This window comes from Stylophora pistillata, chromosome 12 (genome assembly GCF_964205215.1).
Source record: "Stylophora pistillata chromosome 12, jaStyPist1.2, whole genome shotgun sequence".
Lineage (NCBI taxonomy): Eukaryota > Metazoa > Cnidaria > Anthozoa > Scleractinia > Pocilloporidae > Stylophora > Stylophora pistillata.
The window spans coordinates 3951338-3974225 of NC_142530.1; the positions used below are offsets into that span (position 1 = coordinate 3951338).

Consider the following 22888-nt stretch of genomic DNA (forward strand, 5'->3'; position numbering starts at 1 on the left):
GATAACCGTCAGCAGCCATACTTTTTGCAACAACTATGAGGTACAGGGAACTTGCTCCTTCATTTTACTAACCTAAAACACGGCAGAAAGACCAAGAGGTGCACAGCAACACGTCTTTTATTTTATTGCTAATTGTGTGGCTTCTTGAGTCACACCAACTGCTGCTCCAGCTACACGTTATCCCATCAATAGCAACCAAGAGTAATGATGGTAAATGAATTTGCTACATTTTCCACACCGCAGCTTACCAATACAAACTTGGATTACAAAGAGAATATAATACCAACCATGAACGCCTGTGTGTCTTAAAAAATGTAGATCATCCGTTCGGCAAATTTCAGAAATCTTAGATAGACACAAAGCGTTCATCTAATACATGTACACCTGGTTCAGATTGACAGTCTACGTACGGTGTGAGCTTTTTATATAAACATTTAGGCTACTGCTACATGTACTGCATCTTTGAAAGTGAAGCCTAAAACTTTTTCCGTTTCGTTTAGTTGTTTTTCTGGCTTAAGTGACATTTAGTGCTACGACCAATCCATTTACTGAATACTAACGTTAGGTGCAGATATCATACTAAGAGCTTTGCTGATTTGTTATGTGACCACTTATTTCAGGTTAGTAATGTCTTTGCCATGGAGCTCTTTATGTGCTTTAAGAGAAATTTAAATTTCAGTGAAATTCTTATTTCGTGATCTCGTTAATAAATCTATTCCCTCATCGTGCTCGAGATTTAATGGCTTTTTGGTAGTCGTGATGAAGGCGTTCCTTAGTATGTTGAAAGAGCTACTTCCATGAAATTGGAACAAGCATACTTTCCTTGCTTCGTAAGATTTTCTCAGAACTACTGAACAATAACACTGGTGATTACGATGAAAAGGTGAAAATGTTGATGTTTGATGACGCACGCGCCATCAACGACAAGACGACTGCAATTCCCAAGATTGTCCAAAAGAATAACAGAAGTTTTCTTCTCTACTAAACAACCCAGCGATTTAAAAGAAAAAAAGTTTATGTGGACGGCATTGAATTAGGTAATCTTTGGCAAAGTGGTAAGAACTGGAGAAGGTGGGAGTTAATTCTCATCACTCCTCAGTCTTGGAGCCAAACTACTTCGCAAAGCTATGAATTTTGCCACGAAAGCAATCCCTGGTATTGCAACTAATCTCTACTACTAACTGGAAGATCTTTTGTAGCCGTACTGTAGATACTAGTAATCCCGAAAGCCTACCCGCTACCTGGGATCAAAAAACAAAGTTTTTCATAGCACCTTATCAAAAAAAGAAGCTCTTCTGGTTCTACCGCCCTACTATTTGAAGAAGATTATATAACCGTGTTGCCATACTGTTTCTATCTATCTGGTTTTTCCATAAACTAAACGGGTCGTGAGAGAGCAAACAGTCCCATGTTAAATGAAGCTTGCATCATCCTTCATGCAGGTATTCTGCTCTCCTGAAGCACCACTTTCTGTTTCATTCTTCGAGTATTCCTTTTGCTTTGCTGAGGCACAATTTTCTGCCTTATTCTTCTTTTGCTCTGGTGGTGCGTTAGCCTCTACTTCAGCAAGAGCCATCGTATGTTCAACTGTTTCATATCTAGATAAAGTGAACATTCAATAACTATTCAAACGGACACTATTTTTAAGGGAGACGGGGTCTGGATTAATAATTTCCTTAGCCCGAGTTCAATTTTTGCGCATCGTCTGAATCTGTATCCCATGTCGAGAGATGTCTTGTAGTTTTGTTGCAACTTAGGATCTCCTTTTTTCAACGCCCTAACCACTCTTGGCCGAGTGGTTAGGGTGCTGAACTTGTAATCCGGTGTCCCGGGTTCAAATCCTCCATCCTGCCACTCACTGGATTTGTTCTCGGTTGCCCCTAGTTCAACTGCGCTCTGTAAAGAGCCCACTAGTCTGCCTTCTGCCGGTGGAGATTTTTAAGCACTTAGTTAGTTTACATTGTGGCTGAAAAGCCCCTAAAGGGAAGCTTCAATTTACGTATTTATTTATTTATCATTTATTTTTGCACACAAACTATTTAAGCTCTTCCCAGTTCTGTTGTTGGCACACCAGGCTAGAGGGAACAAAATGAAACCTGATTATATTCAGATTCCTCTCTGTTCTGAATTGCCGCTGTAACATTGTAACGTGGTTTGATAGAAGCCTCTGATCAAAAATTGTGACATTTGGTTTCAATCAGGTTTTCTTCAAGAGATTTGGTCGACCAATCACCTTTTACACCAATATCGCCTCCCAGTTAGCTCAATGGATAAAGCACTGGACTGTTGTGCGGGAGGTCGAGCGTTCGAGCCCCGGCCCAACCAACATTCAAGGTCTTAGAATAATTGAGAATAATATGCTACCTTTCTATAACATCAAGAAACGGTTAGATATTCTAGTCTTCTCGGATAGGGACGAATAAATTTAGGTCCTGTCTCCTGCAGGAGGGGTAGGAGACGTTAATTTTCCACGCACGAGATTACTGTGTGACGTATGTCCTCCCCGGGGTGGGATGGGTGGGTTGGGTATAGGTGGATGAACCTAGTAGGGGACTACGTGTCCTATTGTTCTTCCACCTATACAATGTACAAATCTTTAGAAACGAAATCTCTGCAAAGATAGCCGAAAAGGTTTTTCTTATTGTAATTGTTCTAGTTTTTTTCGGATAGCTTAGTAAAATAAGTGCCTTTACAAACCTACGTATACAGTATTCTGTATTTTCAATCATAATGTTTAAGCTTAAGTTCACTCACTTATGCATTTGCCGAGTGTCTGCCAACGATCCAAATGACGCTTTTGAAGCGATAGGCAGCACCAAGACTTTCGTTTGAGTGGAACGATGACATTTTTTGCTGCTGTTTTTAACGACTCCAACATTTCGCTTGCGAAACTCCATTTTGATCTCATCTATGCTGTCGACATGAAGAGTGAAACTTATAGCTCCACTGTCTTTCACAGCTGTAGCAAGAGACGGTTTCTCTATTCCTCCTGTGTCAAGCTGAGTTTTCATCAAGTTATTACCAACCATACCACGAACTTCTCCTTGCAAGTCGTTGAGGGGAAGGACCAAGCCCAGACAGCAAGAAAAGGACCACTGCGGGTTTTTGCGCCAATTTTGATAGTACTTGTACAAGAAGATTGAGTACTGAACTGAAGTAAAGATAAAACCAAGCATTGTTACTTAAAAATGCTTTTTATAAAAGAAAGTCCTGCTTTATTACAATTATAAGCAAAGTAACTTTTGCGTGCGGTTGATTTAACAATAGTCCTGGGCGTAACATTTTTTTCAAAGATTCAGTTACTTTTGTGCTAATGTGTAAGAATTTAAAAAGAAAAAAAATATTTCCTATTCTGTCTTCAATTTTTATAATAGGCGATACCAACGTATGCACCACTTTAGCCGGAACCATTTCTGAATAGAACGAGAGGAGAGAAAACAGTTGTCTTAAATATATGGGGGGTTTTCTACATTTAGCCACAGTTCAGTTGATATCCGGGAAGAGGGAAAGTATTAAAACTGATCAATCTTATCCGCTTGGCTTGAAATAGGACTAATATTATTATAATATTATATATCAAATTTTAAATATCGGCCTCTCTTACCAATAACCAGTCCAATCACCAGAGTATTAGCACCGAGCGTGAGTATTTTCATGACTGCTGCGTCTTTGTGTTGATCCACTGTGTCTGATATATTCTCAGCTGGTATTCTGCTGACAGCGCCAATGCCCACGTTTACGATGGTGACGGCGAGGGACGCCGACATTAGTAAATTTTCGGAAGCATCCTTTATGGGTTTCACCCAGCAGAAGAGCAACCCAAACATGCCAGCAACGACCCAAGCCAAGCCAATATAGGATCTGCTCTCCTGTCCGACAAGTATAACACCAGAAGTAAGTACAACTTTGCGAGACATTTCAACTAGTTCCCAGTACCAGGCTTCAGATTTGTAGTTCTCGAAAAGGAACCTCAACCCATCAATCATCTCCATGCCAGAGCCAACATGGTTTTCTGTGCACAAGATAGCTCTCCGTTGCCTCCAAAGTGCAATAAACAAAGAGGCGGGCAGGGCAACAGCGTACACGGTCGAAGCGTAAGCTAAAATCATCCAATGGCTGTATGTGACTCCTTGACATCTTATGCTGTAATCTGCTTTGGCGTACCTGTTACACAACTCTTCTTTGTCATCTCCACAGACTTCTCTGCAAGCTAATGGTAAGACGTTGACTGTCTTGGAAAAGGTACCCAGATATGTCACGTATAAAAAGAAAAATATATGTGAAGGTGTAGTCTGATCGTCCGGGTGAGTGTAGTCCTGAGAAGGACTGTTGTCGGTGGCAGTGACTGACGTTTCGACAACCTGTGCGGAAGTCATCATCAGAGTCAAGTGAGTGATTGTTGTCAGTAGAATGTTCTTATTCCAGTTCGTGGGAAATGATCGGTTGGTTTTGCCGTGATGTTATTGGCTGTAAGACTCAAGTGACGTAAGTCGTTCGTGATTGGTCTGTTTCGGTCTGTCGGTAAAGCTAGGTTGTTCTTTTTCGGTCGTTTGTGATGCAACACCGCAACCCCTACGACTACAGCAACCATACCGTACATAAAAGGTATGTCTGAAAACATCTCGCGCATCTTACTACCCTTCAATATCCGCGTCGCCCACAAACCTATCACCACACTACGTCAGTTACTAACCAACGTTAAAGACAAAGACGAACCGAGGAACAGACAGGGAACGATTTATAAGATCAATTGTTCCGACTGCCAAGCCTCCTACATCGGTGAGACTGGCAGAAACCTCACAACAAGACTGACTGAACACAGACGGGCGACGAGGAAAGGTGATGTCAGCAATCACATTGCTGAACACCATCGACTTACCAACCACAACATTGACTGGGACTCTGCGCAATGCCTAACCTACAGCACTGACTATTTTCAACGACTGACTCTGGAAAGCTGGTTTACTAACTTAGAACAGACTCCCCTAAACAGATGTCAACAACTACCCGCCCCATACAAACGACTCATTCACGACATAAACATCACAAACGACCGAAAAAGAACAACCTAGCTTTACCGACAGACCGAAACAGACCAATCACGAACGACTTACGTCACTTGAGTCTTACAGCCAATAACATCACGGCAAAACCAACCGATCATTTCACACGAACTGGAATAAGAACATTCTACTGACAACAATCACTCACTTGACTCTGATGATGACTTCCGCACAGGTTGTCGAAACGTCAGTCACTGCCACCGACAACAGTCCTTCTCAGGACTACACTCACCCGGACGATCAGACTACACCTTCACATGTTACCCCCGGGTTCAAACCATTTACTGCAGAAAAATATATGTTTATAGAGCAGCCGTTTCGTTTGCCTGATTTTGGTTGGCTTTTCGTCGTCTCTCGAGATCATTGCCTTATACACAATGTAACCCACACTTGTTGCGCCAATGGCAGTGACATTCGCTGTTAAAATCAAGAGCAGCTCTCCAAAGGCGTCCACACGTAACCCTGGAAATAGACAGTGGAGGGGTGCGATCTGAAACAGATTCAGCTGAAGTATTCCGGAATAAGTGGCGACAACTTGGAGTGAATCTGGCCATTTGATGTACGAGAAAGCTGTCAGTAAGCCGTGTGTGACCTGATAAAAACCAATAAGTATCTTCAGCTTGGAAAGAAACATATCTATTAGATACTGGCCTCGGTCCTCACTCATGACTTTGAAACGTTTTTTAAGTTTCTGGAAGTGAACTATTAACTAAGGGCGAAAATTTCAGTTGAAACAAGCCTGATAGGTACTAAGCTCAAGGTACCTTGGGTACTGAGGGGGGCCGAATTAGGTCATTATAGTTTCTTACCAAGGGGGCATGGCTTGCAATCGAGAATTGATTTGCCAGGTTTTTTGTCAAATGCAATATAAGATCCATTTGGGCATTTCTTGCAGCCTTCTGCGACGTTGGCAAGAGTATCAGAGTAGAAGCCACCTAATAAAAAAATTCATTGTTCTATGAAATATTCTCAGTGACCATTGCTGGTAATTAAGTCTACAAGATCTAAGTCAAGGTAAGGCGGGGCAATAACTTCAAAGAAGCGTACCACTATCAAGGCAATGAGTGCAAAATAAAAGTGGTATGATTAGGTTATACATAGAATCGCTTTGACAATACATTACTGAAATTTCTTTTCATATTTATAGTGTCCAAAATTAGACAAAATAACAGGATTCATTTTATTTTAATTTTAATGACAGTTGCATATGGTTCATCAGACATTGATTAAGAAAAAATGAACACTCGACAACATACCTGGTGGACATTCTGTGCACTTGTTATTATTTGGTACGGAAGAATTTGAGAACGTTCCCAAAGGACATGGCAGAAATATAAAGTCGGAACCAGTGACAGTTTTCGTAAAACCCATCGTGAACATGGAAGACTGAAGAACACGGAACAAGGGAGTTTTCTCATATTCTTGATGGACCTTGATAGTTTCTTCTCTTTGGCCGACAGGATTCCTAAGGCGGGGTGAAATTTACAATCATACAATTAAGGGCGCGCACAAGGATTGCTAAAAGAAACAAACATCATAATAGGGACATAATAGGGACCTTACTACACAATAGAAGACCCTTACACTCCCTGGGGTGACCAAGAAAGAATTTCTCCTTACCACACCCACACATTTGCAAGCATAAAGGCAATCAGAAGAGAGAAAAATATCAACTAGAGTTTTAAGTTTAATTCACACTTACTTTTCTGAGCTTAAATTATTCAGAGAGCATATGGCTGACAAGAGGGGGGGGGAATACTTTTGGATCACAGAATTCAAACATGGAGAAAGGGGAGGAGAAATCTGAGATTCACCAAGGTTACAATCAGGAAACTCATGCAAAACTGATTAACCCTTTATATAATTATACCCTGACATCAGAATGTAAATTCTCCATGCTGTTCTCTGAGCATTTCCCAGGGGCACTGACAAGCAGATTGTGTTTTTAAGAATCAAGAGTTGCTTTAATTTGTTGATCATTTCCTTTATTCTTGTGACCTTAATGTGTGATTCAGGGGGGGTGTCAGGTTCAGGGGGGGTTACCTCTTTCGTTTTTATATTCGTTTATTTCGCTTGAAAAAATTTAATGCTCGTCTCCTTTATTATATTCTGAGATCACCTCTTCTAGTCGTGCCATCAAAGAGAATAAAATAGATTCTGTCAATTTAAATTTTTTATTATGCAAGAGTTCCTCAAAACGCAGCCATCAAAACCCTTCAACAAAAAAGTTTATTGTCAAGACTACAGTCAAGACCATTACATTTGAGGTTTTTTTTACTTTATCTCCTTGCGACAACATACCAATTACAATTGTTCGTGACCCCTTCATTGTCGCTTGGTGGCATTAACTCGCTTTGGAACTCTCATTCCTAAGAGTTAGCTTCCAAGTTTTTGGTAAAAATCACATAAACATGTGTGCATCTCAAAAATATACCGATTTGTTTCGTTATTCGTCATTTAAATTACGAGAAAATTATTCAACTTTCGATCCACATGCAGTTAGTTTCACGCGCAACTAACCCCATCAGTTCACACTGGTAACCTGGCCTTTATGTTGAATTATATTGCTTTTTGGTTTTTTTATTTCTGAAGGTCCCTCTCACAACCGCCTTTGCGAATGTGATCTTTTTGAAATATTGTTGTCATTGTATCTATTATCATTATCACCTACATCATTATTAATACTACTAATATTATCATTATAAATTAATCATTTAAATTTCATTCTATTTTTGGCCAATATAATTGATGTTTTTGTCGGAGTATTGTGCAGCATTGTCTCAGCACCCATTTTTTCTTCACTGGAACAAAGAAACGTCTATGACGCAAGTTAACAAACCTGCAGCCAATCGTCAAATCATAAGTGTCGGCCTTTAAAAGAAAGTTGAATTGATGATTCATCTCTCAGTCACTGTGACCCAGACCTCCTCAGCTGGTGACGTCACAAGGCGATAAACCGGTTTCACTTCCTGTCCTTCAACAAGATGGAACTTGAAGCGTCTGATAAGAACAGACAGGAACACCAGTCCCTCCGCGATCGAGAATCGCCATCCGGGACACTTGCGTTTTCCAGCGAATCCAAAAGGCTGATAGGCAAGGCTTGGAAGCTGTTTGATGTTCTCTGGGCTAAAGCGATCTGGATCAAACCTGATACAGGGAAATTGAGAATAATACAGTGCTCGTTTCAAACGTATGACGTAGAACCGAAAACAAACAGGTCATGATTGGTTTAAGTTTTTCGGGGTTACACCAGTTAAACGCAGTTTAACACGCGTAGTTAAACCGGGTTAACTGTACACATGAACACTGTAATTAACGTCTGCCATAACTGTTACCTTTTCGGCTCTGGCCACAAATTCTGATCCTGTAATACAACTCCAAACGGAAGAAGAATGGGGGTCTATGAAACAATGAAAGTAGGTATCATGAATAGGAAGAACGTTCAAGCTTAACGCGAGGAAAAACTGCATTAGGGTATATTAGAAACCGCAAAACCGTAGAAAAAAATTCTCCCAAAACCCCAAAACTGCGAAAAAAATCGATCAAAAGCGAAAACCGCATGCAAAACGGTTAAAACCGATAAATTTTCACATTCCAGTTATCCAAACCCTAATCGATCCGATACAGTGCCAGCATGAGGAATATACAGAGTTTTGGTGGCTATTCGAGATCAGTGGAGGCGCGTAATTGCCGCTCAGATCTATGAGAAACCGGAACCTAAATAGGAAACCTGTCAGTATTTTTAACGAAAACCGAAAACCAAACGCTAGAAAACCGAAAATCTCCAAACCCCAATGAACAGCAAAACCGAAAAACCGAAGATTTTTGGCACAAAAACCGAAAAAACCGATATAAAAAAATATCGTAAAACCGAAAATCCCAATGCCTCCCTCCTTGACTGTAAATCACAAAAGGATTTAATCACCTCTTTAGGAATCACAAATTCTCCAACTTGCAGGTCGTACTCGTAGACTCTGGCTCCCCATGGAGCGAGCGCAGAAGCACGAAGTGTCTCATCTATCACTTGACGAGTGTACCTGAAGTAAAATGAGAACAAGATGATGAGTGATTCAGACCAGCACATGCGAGTGACAAGGCACGCGCGAGATAATTAGTTTATTTATTTATTTATTTATAATAACTTCATTTGCCTAAATAATAAGATAATAATAATAATAATAATAATACAGACAGATAACAATAGAAATAACATCGAGATGCAAAAAGGCAAAAAGGGTCAAGCCAGAGAGGAACTAAATTCTCATTGACGGCAGCCCCCAGAATAAAAGCAATATGCAATAAAAATAAAACTAAAATGTAAAGGTAAAAATTATTGAAAAAACAAGTTAATTGATAAATGGATATTGGTGCAATATTATTGATATTATTTAAAAATGTGTTCTTTCAGTTTTTTTTTAAACTTACTAGCAGAGCTAGAGCTAACTATGTCACTTGGCAAGTCATTCCAGATTTTTATATATTTATACCAAAAAGAGTTCTTGAGGATATTTGTTCGAGCATAAGGCGTCCAGATTTTGACATTGTTGGTAGATCTCGTCCGACTATTCGAGAAAGTTAAGTAATTACATAAGTCTACTCTTGAAAAACCATTAATGAATTTGAATAATTGCACTAAACTAAGAAATTCACGACGCGAGTTGAGTGTTGGCCAGCCAAGATACTTCAAACGCTCACTATAGTCGATAGAACTACCAAGGATCCACCTGGAAGCATTCCTTTGCACTCTTTCAAGCTTATCAGAAAGATATTGTTGATGTGGATTCCACACAGGACATGCATACTCAACAATTGGCCGAACCATAGACTTGTATCCAATTGATATTGCTTCAGAGCTTTTCCCAAATGTGCGCTTTAGTAGGCCAAGTATCTTATTTGCTTTAGCAGCAACAGAGAGAACATGCGGTTTCCAAGATAAGTCAGATGATATAATGACTCCAAGATGTTTGTGTGTTTTAACCTGTTCCAGTGGGATTGAATTGATGTTGTACGAGCAAGGTGTTACAGATCTAGATCTCGTGATTTTCATACATTTGGATTTAGTTGCTTTAAGTTTCAAAAGCCACTTTTTACACCAGTCTACGATCTGAGACAAGCTTTCACACACAGGTTGATGAACAGATGATGGATGATCTGAGTTAAACAATAGAGTATCATCGGCAAACATTTCACTTGAACACGATAAGTTCTCAGGTATATCGTTGACATACAACAAGAACAACATTGGCCCAACAATACTTCCCTGAGGGACACCAGAGTAAACCATGGACCATAGTCTGGTCTCTTCTCTCATTTTCTCACGAGAAAAGGATTATTTTAAAACCCTTAGACCCAAAATAGTGACTATCATCACGAGAATAAAGGAAATGATCACCAACTAAAGAAGCTCTAGATTGTTTAACAAATTCTCCTTGTCAGCACCTTGGGAAATGTATAGAGAACAGTATGGAGAATATGCATACTGATGTTAGGGTACAAAGGTCACTCAGTTTGCATGATATCCTGATGGCCACCTTGGTGAATATCCTTAACTCTTAATTCCTACTTAGAGCCGTTAGTTATTTTACATTATCATAGGAAATCGTTTTTACTAACGTCAGATCTGAAACTACTTGAGGTTTAATGTCCTCCTCTCCCAAAACTTCCTCCAGCTCAGCAAAAACTTTTTCTTGTATCTCAGGATGTTTGGTCAGGAAATACAAACACCAGATCATCACTACAGAAAAAAAAAAATGTTTACATCCAAATTCTCATCCTTAATAGCAAAAAAGTAACAATCCCTTTCAATGAGAAATGTCCAGTGTTCAATTTTGTCCACGATTTTATTTTCCACTGCTCTATTTCACACAGTGATTTACTCTTATTGGAAAAATGTACCCATTTCCTGTGCAATGCCATGTAAAATCAATTGTTCCCAAGCCAGTTACCAGTGGTTTACCGCTGTCCATGTTGCCTGTCAGCAGGCTCTCCTTTTTGGCTTTTTCGGTCACTGCCGTCTTTTAAACCACTGGCAGCCGCTTGTGGAAATAGTTATGGAAACCCCTGATTCTTCAGTTTGTTTTCTTAAGTTCACGCATAGCTGGGAGCCATCTTAAAAAGTCACTTTGTAATAAGTGACCATCTCTTTGTTGGGTCCCAGCTGTGTAGAACTTAAAAGAGGACTGTTGTTGGGACACAAAGATGATTCACTTTCTTACAGTGTTCCGCTGTGTAATGTTTTAAATCAGTACACAATTTACTCTTCCCCATACCTTCCTGTAATAAGTTTGTACTATCAAAGAATTCAACACCGCACAGGAGAATTACAAAGTATGTTCCACAGCAATTCTAATTAACCAATCATTTTGCCTAATGAAGGAGTTTCAATGAAAACCTGTTACAGGCAGTCTTACTAGACACTACTTTATAATAATAATTATAATTATTATAATAATTATTATAATTATAACAATTATTATAATTATAATAATGATTATAATTATAATAATTATTATAATTATAATAATTACATTATAATAATTGCCCTATGCCTTGTTCCTCTCCCAGAACTGCCCTTGCCACTGCTCTTGATTTCTATCTGACTGATTTTAATTGGACTTTACTGTGCACTATTTGTAATTAATTAAATTTATTGTAATTTTTAGTAATTTCAATTTCTTATCACATTATTTAATTAGATTTTGGGTTGCACCACACATGGGATACTTTTCCTGTTCATGCAATCCCTTTTGGTCTTTTCATTTCTTCCATTGACTAACTACATAGGTAATCATTTATGAGACCAATAAAGTCGTTAAAACAAGACAATAAACTTATACTCTAACTTATACTTTTTAATATTCTCTTTGTTGTAACTTTTTCTGAGCAAGAGTGAGTACAAATAAAGATTGTTGTTGTTGTTGTTGTTGTTGTTGTTGTAATAAAAATAAAACAAAACAAAGAAGCCTACCACCCGTGCAAGACCTCTCAGTCTGCAAGCTGGCTGTCATGTTTGAGTTTTGCCTTAAAGCAAAACTGCCTGCTACATTATCAGCAACCGCTTATGGAAAAAATTATTGAAACTCCTGCCTAATGCAATAAATATACAACTTACTGTTTCCTGTTGTATGGAATCCTCCAATGAGAAAGGATATAACATTGTCACAAATCTATGAGTGAGAAAAGAGCAAACAGCTGAAAACCATGATTGAGTTGAAATTTCTGAAGAATTAAACATTAAGGAAACTCCATGTGCAAGTAGACCACACTTGTGTTTGTGGTTGATAATTGTAGACTTGAGACAAACAAAATCTATGAAAAATCTATGAGGGTTATAAATAAAGCTCTGAAAATTGCATATCTAAATTACTGTGATCTCAGTCTGAATATCTCAATAAAGTAACCTAAAATATTAATCAACGCATTTCTGGTACTTTTTTTGGCCTTCATTTGCCATTTTGAAGCGTTGTTTAAATGTTTCATTTGGCTTAACTGAGATATTCAGACCGAGATATAATTTACATAATTATGCAATTTTTAGAGGTTATTCATAACCCTCCTAAATTTTGTTTGTTTCATTTCAACAATTATTAACCACAGACACATAGTGTGGTCTGCCTATGCTCCATACAGGGGCAAACAGTTAGGATAAAATTATTGTCGCATCAAATGCTAAAGCAGCACTTTACTTGACTTGAAGGAAATAATAAGAAGTTTGTTATTATTTTTAAAGCAAATTCTCCCTGCAGGATTGTAAGAAATTTATGGGGAACAGTAAGATACAAGCCACACAAGTGGCAAAAAGTTTTATTGATATTAAAAAAATAACTTTACACCACATCAGTGATAAGGGTGCTGAGACTACAAGTAATTTACTTATTTGTTATATTAAAACAGGCTGGCCCAGGTCAGCTTAAAGCTGATTCAAATGGGGGCTAGAATAATCAATCTAATCACCAGACTACAGCACCAGGAGCTACTGGTAATCTTTCCATACTCTTTGCCAGATGTGGGTGGGGTCTTCAATTCCCCTTGCTAATAAATACAGAGAAGATGCAGGAGAGAGGGCCTATGGTTTAACATCCTTATCTGAGAACACAAGAGTGTCCAACATGTTGTGAATGTCATAACCAAGGCAGCAGATTCTCTAAAAGTTATTTTAAAGCCACTGAATGTTGGTCTAGTCTGGGGCTTGAACCCTCAAACTCCACTTACAAGGTAATCTGGTGCTCTACACCTTGAACCATACCCCTACAGACCAAACCACCTCAAAAGGCACAATCTTTGTTGTCCCTACTGAATTATCAATATGATGTAATAATCATCACAAACAAGGTTAAATTCTGCAAAAAAAATTGTTTACAAGAACTCCACTGATGCAATTTAGCACCAGGGTGCTTTTTTACTTTAAAATTTGGTACCTCAAGGGAGGGTGCTTATTCTGAGGAAGGGTGCTTGTTAGGGAGAGGGTACTTATTACCTCTTTGAGAAACAGCAAAATGTACATGTAAAACAAAGCTTTGATGTTTATTTTAAAAAGATAAAAAAGCCTGGAAAATGGACTTGTTGTCCCTGGATCCTTCCTGGCTAGAACAACTAACTTTTGTTTGAAGGACCTGAGACCAAGGCCACTTTTTTTTGTAGTGAGGCTTTTTAAAGCCTTAAAAGGGAGCAATTGAAGAATGATTGACCTTTGCCGATCTCAATGTACATGTACTCTAAAAGTGTTGTAACTGAAACAGAATAGGGGCATTTCTTGTAATAGAGGTGCTTCATGGAATACTGGGGTGCTTGCCGGATTAACAAATTAAAAAAAAGTTGAGGGGGGAGCTTATCAGAGAGTGGATGCTTGTTGGAAGGGCGGGGGGGTGCTAATTCAAATCATTTCAGGAAGTCTACGATTACCTCCTCTTCATCCATGAAGTCATTATCCAACATGGAGTCAATGAATAGCTTTTCAGCTTTTTCTGTGTCCTGACGCCTCTTTCTTATGAAGTCTCTCACAAGTTTCTGCATCTCTGCACGAGCTGAAAATAATGAGAAAACAAACACTCAAGAGGATAACTTTTCAAAAACTAAATAAGAAATATTTATATTTACACAAAAACCATACCAATTTATACTACACAATAGAAGACCCTTGCACTACCTGGGGTGACCAAGAAAGAATTTCTCCTTACCACATCCACACATTTTCAAGCCGAAAGGCAATCAGAAGAGAGAAAAATATCAACTAGAGTTTTTAGTTTAATTCATACTTACTTTTCTGAGCTTAAATTATTCAGAGAGCATATGGCTGACAAGAGGGGGGGGGGGATACTTTTGGATCACAGAATTATTCAAACATGGAGAAAGGGGAGGAGAAATCTGAAATTCACCATGGTTACAATCAGGAAACTCATGCAAAACTGATTAACCCCTTTATATTATACCCTGACATCAAAATGTAAATTCTCCATGCTGTTCTCTGAGCATTTCCTAGGGCGCTGACAAGCAGATTGTGTTTAAGAATCAAGAGTTGCTTTAATTTGTTGATCATTTCCTTTATTCTTGTGACCTAAATGTGTGATTCAGGGGGGGTGGTGTAAGGAGAAATAAGGTGCTGGTCACTATTTATCCTGGTTTCCTTACCAAGTTCTCCACTCTTGGGGGGTTGAAACTGAGATTTATCATTATAAATTTATAATAAAACATTTTTCTTTTGCTCCTGACATTAGACCAAATATTATATTGCATTTTTACCTTTTTGAAAATTTTTCTCTCTGTCACTATCTGGACCAGGAGGGGGTGACGTGAGACGTTCTTCCATCTCATCCCAGCACTATGAAGAATAAAAGTTTTATCACAATTTTAAACCTTTACGATATGTATCATTTCAAATTTCTGTAAGGAGCTTTTCCACTACAAGAGGAATTCAAAGTGTTTAGACTTGCCGACAGCAGATGAGTGCGAGGGAGGTGGAAGAGATCCGGCTGGATCTGAGTCAGCCATGACAAACATGTGAGTGGTAATTGAAAAAGTACCCAGCGGGGAAACTTTTGACATCTATGTACCAAATACTTACTAAAAGGACGGCATGGCAATGGATCGAGCAGAAACTGAGTGAGTGATTGAAATGTGATGCATTTAGATATAACTTTAACAGGGAGCTGTAGATTTGCATTAGCCTCGAGTACAGTAAGTAAAGTTATGACCTTCTCCGAATTTCACCGAATCAATCTGCCTCACTTCAAGTTATCTGGGCCTAAATCACATTAAGTCACTATGAAACACAAAGTTGTGCTGGTAAATTTCATATTTTTTTATCTACCTATGCTGTCTAACACCCTACTACAAGTTAAGACACAAAATCTTACCACATCATACACTGCAGCTAACTTGTCAACCTCCTTTTCATCCATAAATGAACGGCCCATTCCTGCGACAGATATAGCTTTAATTGCCATGGCAATCATACTTTTCCCTAAAGGAATATGTTCATGAGGACCACCCGTAGCGAACTTGTCAGCTGTTTCTTTAGCAATCTATGATGGAAGAAAAATTCTACAAAAACTCATTGAAGTTCACAACGTCATTCTAAAATTTCTAGCTTTCTTTAAGACTTCCCTAACAGTTCTCTCTTACCCATCTAAATCACTGACAGAGGCACTGCAAGAGCCAAATGTCTTGCTTAACCATATATACTTAAATAACTTAACCATATATTACTTTAATTCTGACAGTTATAAGTTAAGTTAAGTTTTATTTTTAATGTGGCACCACACTTAGCTACAAGATACTCTCCAGGAGGCCCACAATAAACAACAGAAATAAATAATTCAAATTGAACATAAATTGTTAAGAATCCCAACTGGCCGGAGACAAACTGGTTGGCTATTTACAGAGCGGGACTCAAACCCGGGAGCAGCGGATTACGAGTCCAACGAGCTGACCACTCAGCCACGCTGCCTCCACAGGTATCCCTTTAACTCTAAAGATCGAATTGTTAATTCTCTCCTCCATCTGTTAAAAACTTTCATGTTTAAGTAACAAGGATTTGGTGTTAGATCAAGATAATAACTTCTGATAAATTTGAGTATACTCATCGCCTGTTTACCAGATAATGTATGGATATTTAAGGGAAAAGTTACATTGTTTATCACTTGTGTAAGTTAAAGGGGTAACTTCAGAAACGCAGGGTAGACGGTATAAGGAGAATTCATATTGGGATCAACACATTGACAAGATTTTTCTGCCCTAAAGACTTTGAGTCCAGCACACCAACCATTCTTGCATGAATGTTGACTTGATTAATCTTTTCAAAATAATCTTATTTAAAATATATGAAAACTAAAGAATAGTAATGTTAACAATGTTAACAATGTGTTGTTCTTTATTTTTCTATGAGTGAGTGTGAGTGAATACTTTGTTAATGTGTCAAGAGATTTAGCTACCAAACTCATTGGGGACACACACAAAAAAAATTTCCTATCTACAATATTTTTAAATGATATTCATATATTAAACATATATAATAAAATATAAAATTGGAGACAAACAGACAATCATACACAGCAAAATGTATCAATCACATGCATATAAAATTTAGTTAGAAGGAAGCTATTATGTAATACAGGCATTACATTTGCATGACCCATCTATAGTACATTAACGTAATAATTAGAACACCTAGTGTCCATAAAAGTAAAGAACCACAAAAAGTATATTATTTTTAGGAGCTACATAATCAGTGCAGCAAGTAAAGTAACATAATTAGTAGCATTATAATAACTACCAGTATTGTATTATTGATTGCATTATTCTTGTAATATCTTCTTTATAATACTGTTTCTCTATTTGGAATAAAAAAAAAAAAAAAAGGAAAAAAAGCTTTAACATTGAACAAAATTTGTACAAAGCAAAAATTGTACCAAACCTTGACAAAATGTTCATAGTAGTCCTTGACAGCTTCATGACTAAAGCTTCTATCCATTAACTGCCTTCTTTTCCTTCCTTCCGGACCATTGGCATACTGGATACTTTTCTTGCCAATGAGGGGTTCAAACAGCCTGAAAAGATCCCCTGAAAGGTGGACGTAGACATTGAAATCACCAAAAAGTAGGCAAAGCAGTTTTGACAACTCTCAAAGGTTAGAGCTGGAGTGTCTTTCCATTTGGAAATTTGTTTTAAATCTGCTGAATGTTTTGTAGATCAGAAGGTGATTAAGAAGATTTGACTTTGCAAATTTAAAATGGTTGAAGTGTTCTTACCAGTAGAGGTGTTAATGCCTAAAGGAAAAAAGATTCATCCTGTCGTTTTTTAAAGAATGACATGTACCACTATCAAAACTTGTTGAACCACATAATTTTAATTGCAAATATTTTTTTAATTTAGAGGTCAATCAATTAGGAATTAAACTTACTTTTGCAAATTAAAAATATACTTTTGAAAAATTTTCATCCATTTCAGATTATTGCATTTTGCTTATAGCTACATCAAACAGCTGCATTTTCACGCCAAAACATTAGAGTGAGGTTCTTTTGACCCTTCCACTCCCAGGAGCGATCAAGACAGAACTTCTCCCCACAAGATATGCAATATCAAGCAGACAAGTGATGAGAATTATAGAAGATTATCATATGGCGAGGTGGTCCTGAGATGGATGCAAGCATTCTGATTGGTTCTTGATTGATTGGTATCTTGCCATAAGGACCTGACCATTTCCATGGAAACAGTCATAAGCCATGTAATTTTTTCTTTTCGGAAAAGCTAGCAAATTCAAGATAAATTAGTTTGGTCTTAAGAAGTGCCAAAAAACTACTCACTAAACTAGCTTGCTTGAGCCTTACTGGGAAAAATTGGCGCTTGTTTGTTTTAGTACTGCCACAATATTCCCCATCATTATCCAACTACACTTAGACAAGTACAGGGCTGGGGGAATTATGCACTATCTTATGAGAAATTATGCACCATTTTTTTTGTGATTATGCACCAAATTTAGAAAAATTATGCACAGATTATGCAAGTTGTGCAATGTTAAAAGTATTGAATTTTACATATATTTTAAATTTATATGTAAGTCCACATTAAGAAAACCTAATTATTAATAATTATTTGTGAGGATATTGCTTGACTCTCTCTTTGGCCATTATATTGTAATTTTTTTTCTTTGGTTTGAAAAAACTTTCCATTTTAAACACGAAAAGGACAGAAAAGAAAGGTTCTGGAATAAATTTACCAAAATGGTGCTATTTTTCTTTTGGAAGCATTGATTGGTTCTTTTTCTTCCAATCATATTGGTTGTAAGTCAACAATTAGAGCCCAGGTCTCCAGCAGAAAAAGACAAGAGGCCTGTTCGATTATATCTTGTTTTCCTGCATGTTTTCGATTAAAAATACAGTTTTTGCCATCAAAATTCACTACAATTTGAAAAAACTATTTTAAAAAGTTTTGAAGGTAGGAAAATTTATCTTTTAGGACATATTTGTTTTGAAACATCGAGAATTATGCGGAAATTATGCACTTTTTACAGGATTATGCAAATTATGCGTTTAAGCTAAAATTATGTGCTTTTGCATTGGCGCATAATTCCCCCAGACCAGCAAGTACAAATAATGCCATAGATGAGTACAAATATTACGTGGTATTTGTACTCGTCTATTGTAGAGTACCGGTTAAACAGGTTTTCTCGCATCGCGAGAAAAGCAAAGAATTGGATTGTAGTTATGAAAAAAAAAAGTGGCGGACAATTTGAATCCTATTTCCAACAATGAAGAGTCAGAATGGCTGGCAAATATAGGTCAAAGTTTATTAGATGAATCGAACGAAGAAAAACAGTTTGATGACCAGAAAATTTCTTCATTTAATGAAGAAAATAGAAACAGCAACATGACAACGCGCCAATTCTGTTCCGCTTCGCATACTTCTGTCACGCACTCCCCATAAATAAATATCCCCGAAATTCGCCCGCACTGAAATAACAGTTTGGCGTGTTGGATAATAAATAACTTATTAGACATTTTGTTGTGTAACATTGCTGAGTATTTTTACTCCTTATTTGTATTTTGACGAGCCCGTAAGGCTCTTCAAAATACAAATAATGAATACAAATTTCTAAAAATACAAAATACATATTTCTAAAAATACAAAATACAAATAACAAATACAAATTTAATAATCCCCCAATTGATATTAGCTTCCTACTAACCAGGCATGCAGGCCATACATATATCTTATTAGACGTTTAGTTGTGTAGTATCGCTGAGTATTTTTACGAGTTGTGCCGTATTGCTGAGTAAAAATACTCAACGATACTACACAACTAAATGTCTAATAAGATATATGTATGGTCTGCATGCCTGGTTAATAGGAAGCTAATATCAATTGATGGATTATTAGATTTTCCAAACTAAGATGATGAGAAAAATATGGCACTCAGTAAGGAGAATTACTAATGAGATCTTGGAAGTGAAAAGCTTAACTTGTGAATTAATGATAATCCAAATAATCCCATTTAAAAAGATAACTGTAGATTTAGTTTTATTTTTCTCTCTTACCAGGTCTATCAAAGATTGGTTGGATTTCTTTCCAGTACTCTGGAGCAGCTAAACTAACAACGTGTTGCTTGCCCCACCAGAATCCTGCTATTGGACCATATTTCTCATGTAATAACATCATGTACTGGTGCAGGCTGCCTGCTTTTCCCATATCACCCAGATTACCCATCCTTGAAATAAAGAAATTCAGACAAAATTTATTCACAAGAATCCAAAGTAAATAGAGCCAAACTTGTAAAAAGCCGTTATGTTGTGTTAAACGGGCAGTTACCAAAATGTTTTCCCCTTAATTACTGTAATTTTTACCTCTATAAAGTAGTCACCTCTATCAAGCAATTGTGGTCACCCACGACCAAGTCCCAACAGCTTGTTTGCATTGTCTTCACATGTGTTGAATCTGAATCTGCCAAAGCCAGATGCCCCCCTACTCCAAACCACAGTGAAAGTCCCTGAGTAATGTGGCTTAACACCCTAGCTGGATCATTGTGTTATAATCTAAGGCATGTCTCCATGCAGGCAAGTTCCAGTGATTTACCCTCCCATCCTGACCCCTGAGAGGAGAAATGTCTTGCACAGAAAATGTGATTACTGACCAAATTACTTACTCTGGGTCTGATGGTTCGTCTCCTGGAATTGATGGGCCTTTTGATGCACCCCTCTGTAATAGAAAATAGGAAATATTTTCATAAAGTGGAATTAATTCTCAAAGACAATAAAAAATACTGTACGACAGTTATGGAATTATGCTATCAAAGGTCTTGGTCTTTAAGTAGCTAAACAGAGCCTCTTGGCTCCCTTCCTGAAAAGTTAGTCCCTGAGTAAAATGTTCTGGCTAAAACACTGCAGAGAGTAGGAAAGGCTTTATATGTGATGGAAGATTAAGCCCAAAATAAATATGTGATACATGAATAAAAAAATGAAAAAAAATTGTGCATGAAATGGGATAAGGACCCCCTTTGCCCTTTGCTACCTCCATGAATATGTATTACTCCACTCTCGATGGACAGACAGGTTTCCTCTGCTTATAAGAGTAAAAATTGGTGACCTGTTATTTAAAAAGACCAGTTTGCCCAAGAGGGGGTAGTTTAATTTAATTTACTCCATTTTCACTGCATTATTTTGCAGTGGGGAAGGACTACAAAGGAACATATGAACCATTCGTGCTAGTCCACCCTCCCACCCATCCCACCCCAGGGGAGGACATCCACCCCACAGTAATCTCATGTGTAGGAAATTTACGTCTCCTACCCCAAACAGGAGATGGGACCTCCATTTATTCGTCCCTATCCGAGAAGACTAGAATATCTAACCATTTCTTGATGTTATAGAAAGGTAGCAAATTCTTCTCAATTACTTTAAGACCTGAGTGTTGGTCCGGCCAGGGCTCAAACCCTCGACCTCCAACACAACAGTCCAGCGCTCTATCCATTAAGCTAACCGGGAGGCGGTTAGATAACTGGGAGGCAGGTATTAATGTGAGTGGCGCATTTCGCTTTCAAATTCTTCACTTAACCTTAAGAATCAGAAAGGATGAGAAAATTCCACCTTCTTATCATAATTTAGATAAAAAAGGACAATGGTCTTCTATATCCCCAGTCAGGGCTAGATTTCTGCACAGCCCCATACTTCCTCGCTTTTAATTTGCAACTCCTCACAAAATATCTCGCTTCGTTAACCAATCAGAATGCTATATTTTATTCAGTTGTGCGATTCTTAAATTTAATCAAAGCCGCAGTCCCAAAAGCAGTGCAATCTACTGTTTTCTCCATTTTTTTCTTTATTCAAGAATTGTATACGTAATGAGGTAAAGACTTTTCCGAGAAAGTTCGAACCTACATTAACACTACTAATATTTAGTAACCGCAAATTCTAGCAAAGGTCAAATTTGTACGAGATTCCAAAATTTTGATTATCACCCCTTAGAACGTGATATCTGGGAACACTGATCGACGGATGGCTTCGAAATTCATTTGAAAGAGATGATAATTACATTCTCTCCACGACTATACACTAATTTGCAGGCACAGCCCTCACAACACAAAAGAAATATTCTAAGGGAAATCGTGTATTTGTCAGAATTAAGGAAATAAATCAGTACGCACGCTGTCCAACATAAGAGAGGAATAACTGTCATACTTACAAAGTCAAACATGAACAAAAGGACAATCAACAAACCAAAAACCATCACCACTGCAAATACACCCAGATCGTTCACAGACATATGAGAAGGAAACATCTTTTCGGTTGTACAATGCTAAGGCTGTGTCAATATCTTCCCTCCTTACACCACTATACAGCTCGAGAACATCTCTTCTCTTGAGGTGATAGTCTGCCGCCCCAGTCTTTCTCAAGGCTCAGTTTGCGAGGAGTCTGGCTAAGAGGAATACGCGATTGCAACCCAAGTGACCAAAATATCCCTGACCGATCGGGGACACGGGCGGGGGTGAGGGGAAGGAAAAGGTGCTCGGGCAAATCTTACTCGGAAAAATTGGGCAAAAAACTGAAAACAATCAGTGATTGTCTAAATTTACATATACTACGAATGCGTATATCAGTTTATTGAACGAGGAATTAATAAATAATGGTAATTGAGTGGAGTGTAATTTGGGCTGAAATACAGGACTTGGTCAATTCAAATATTTTACTGATGCAGTGCTGAGCGGGAAACGCTTTTACATCTTATTTTGTTTGCAAAACAGAAAGACTTTGACGTCATGTGTCAAAAACTCAGTCAATCGTAAAATGATGCGATTTAGAGCAAAAAATTGTGCGATTTGTGAACTGAAATCGCACCAATTAGAGCCAATCAGATTACAGGGATCATCAGTGATTTCAAAATGGATGTAATAAAGAACTAAAATGTCCGCGATTGCATCGGCTAGTCTACAAATAACGCGCGAGACGACTACAAATACCGCACGATATTTGTACTCCAGAGATATCCGCGAAATTCGCCCACACTGGCGATCCTACTACACAACAAAACTTCGGCACAACTGGTAAAAATACTCAGCGATACTACCCAACAAAACTTCTAATATACCACAAATGTGGGACCGTTTGGGGTGACCATATCGGTTCTCCCCCATGGTGCGACCGACCTTCTGGGGCCGACCTCCTGAGGCCGACCTCTAATCAGTGCAGTGCTGATGCTAAGATGGGGGAGAACCGGTATGGTTACCCCGAACGATCCCACCGTTGTGGTATCGTCTAACTGAGCCATGCCAGAGTGCTCAAACTAGAAAAGCCTAGTGAACTATGCGCAATGCTAGCGGCAATGACTCATCCCACAGT

At 38.1% G+C, this 22888-nt stretch overlaps 2 protein-coding genes across 3 annotated transcripts; both read right to left on the reverse strand.

Annotated features, from left to right (window-relative positions):
* Window positions 1-99: 99 nt before the first annotated feature.
* On the reverse strand, window positions 100-5841 carry LOC148718455 (uncharacterized). Its single transcript, XM_088741007.1, has 4 exons — window positions 5364-5841; window positions 3605-4279; window positions 2755-3151; window positions 100-1598 (listed from the first exon to the last, which is right to left on the reverse strand). The coding sequence occupies exons 1-4, from the start codon at window positions 5728-5730 to the stop codon at window positions 1412-1414; spliced, it is 1626 nt and encodes a 541-aa protein (XP_088597133.1). The 5' UTR covers window positions 5731-5841; the 3' UTR covers window positions 100-1411.
* On the reverse strand, window positions 5555-21922 carry LOC148718456 (cytochrome P450 20A1-like). Of its 2 annotated transcripts, XR_015993989.1 has the most exons (14): window positions 21735-21922; window positions 20200-20252; window positions 19595-19764; window positions 16975-17120; window positions 15416-15583; window positions 14802-14880; window positions 13965-14086; window positions 12175-12229; window positions 10677-10797; window positions 8989-9100; window positions 8399-8463; window positions 7903-8210; window positions 6320-6528; window positions 5555-5655 (listed from the first exon to the last, which is right to left on the reverse strand). XR_015993989.1 is itself a non-coding variant. In XM_088741006.1 (12 exons), exons 1-12 carry the CDS (start codon window positions 21828-21830, stop codon window positions 7961-7963), a joined length of 1437 nt encoding a protein of 478 aa, XP_088597132.1. In that variant the 5' UTR covers window positions 21831-21922; the 3' UTR covers window positions 7275-7960. The 2 variants fall into 2 exon arrangements, 1 of the variants encoding a protein (XP_088597132.1); XM_088741006.1 differs by lacking the exons at window positions 5555-5655; window positions 6320-6528 and having other exon boundaries at window positions 7275-8210.
* Window positions 21923-22888: the final 966 nt, after the last annotated feature.

Bases quoted from the DNA above. Each gene is read 5' to 3' on its own strand.
- LOC148718455 (XM_088741007.1), bottom strand. From the start codon at position 5,730: ATGAGTGAGGACCGAGGCCAGTATCTAATAGATATGTTTCTTTCCAAG. The intron at 4,280-5,363 runs ATATATTTTTCT...CTACACCTTCAC, and splicing joins GAAACGGCTGCTCTATAAAC to ATATATTTTTCTTTTTATAC. The intron at 1,599-2,754 runs GTGAGTGAACTT...CACTTTATCTAG, and splicing joins GACACTCGGCAAATGCATAA to ATATGAAACAGTTGAACATA.
- LOC148718456 (XM_088741006.1), bottom strand. From the start codon at position 21,830: ATGTTTCCTTCTCATATGTCTGTGAACGATCTGGGTGTATTTGCAGTG. The intron at 19,765-20,199 runs GTAAGTAATTTG...CTTTATTTCAAG, and splicing joins GACGAACCATCAGACCCAGA to GATGGGTAATCTGGGTGATA. The intron at 8,464-8,988 runs GTGATTAAATCC...ATTGTTTCATAG, and splicing joins AATTTGTGATTCCTAAAGAG to ACCCCCATTCTTCTTCCGTT.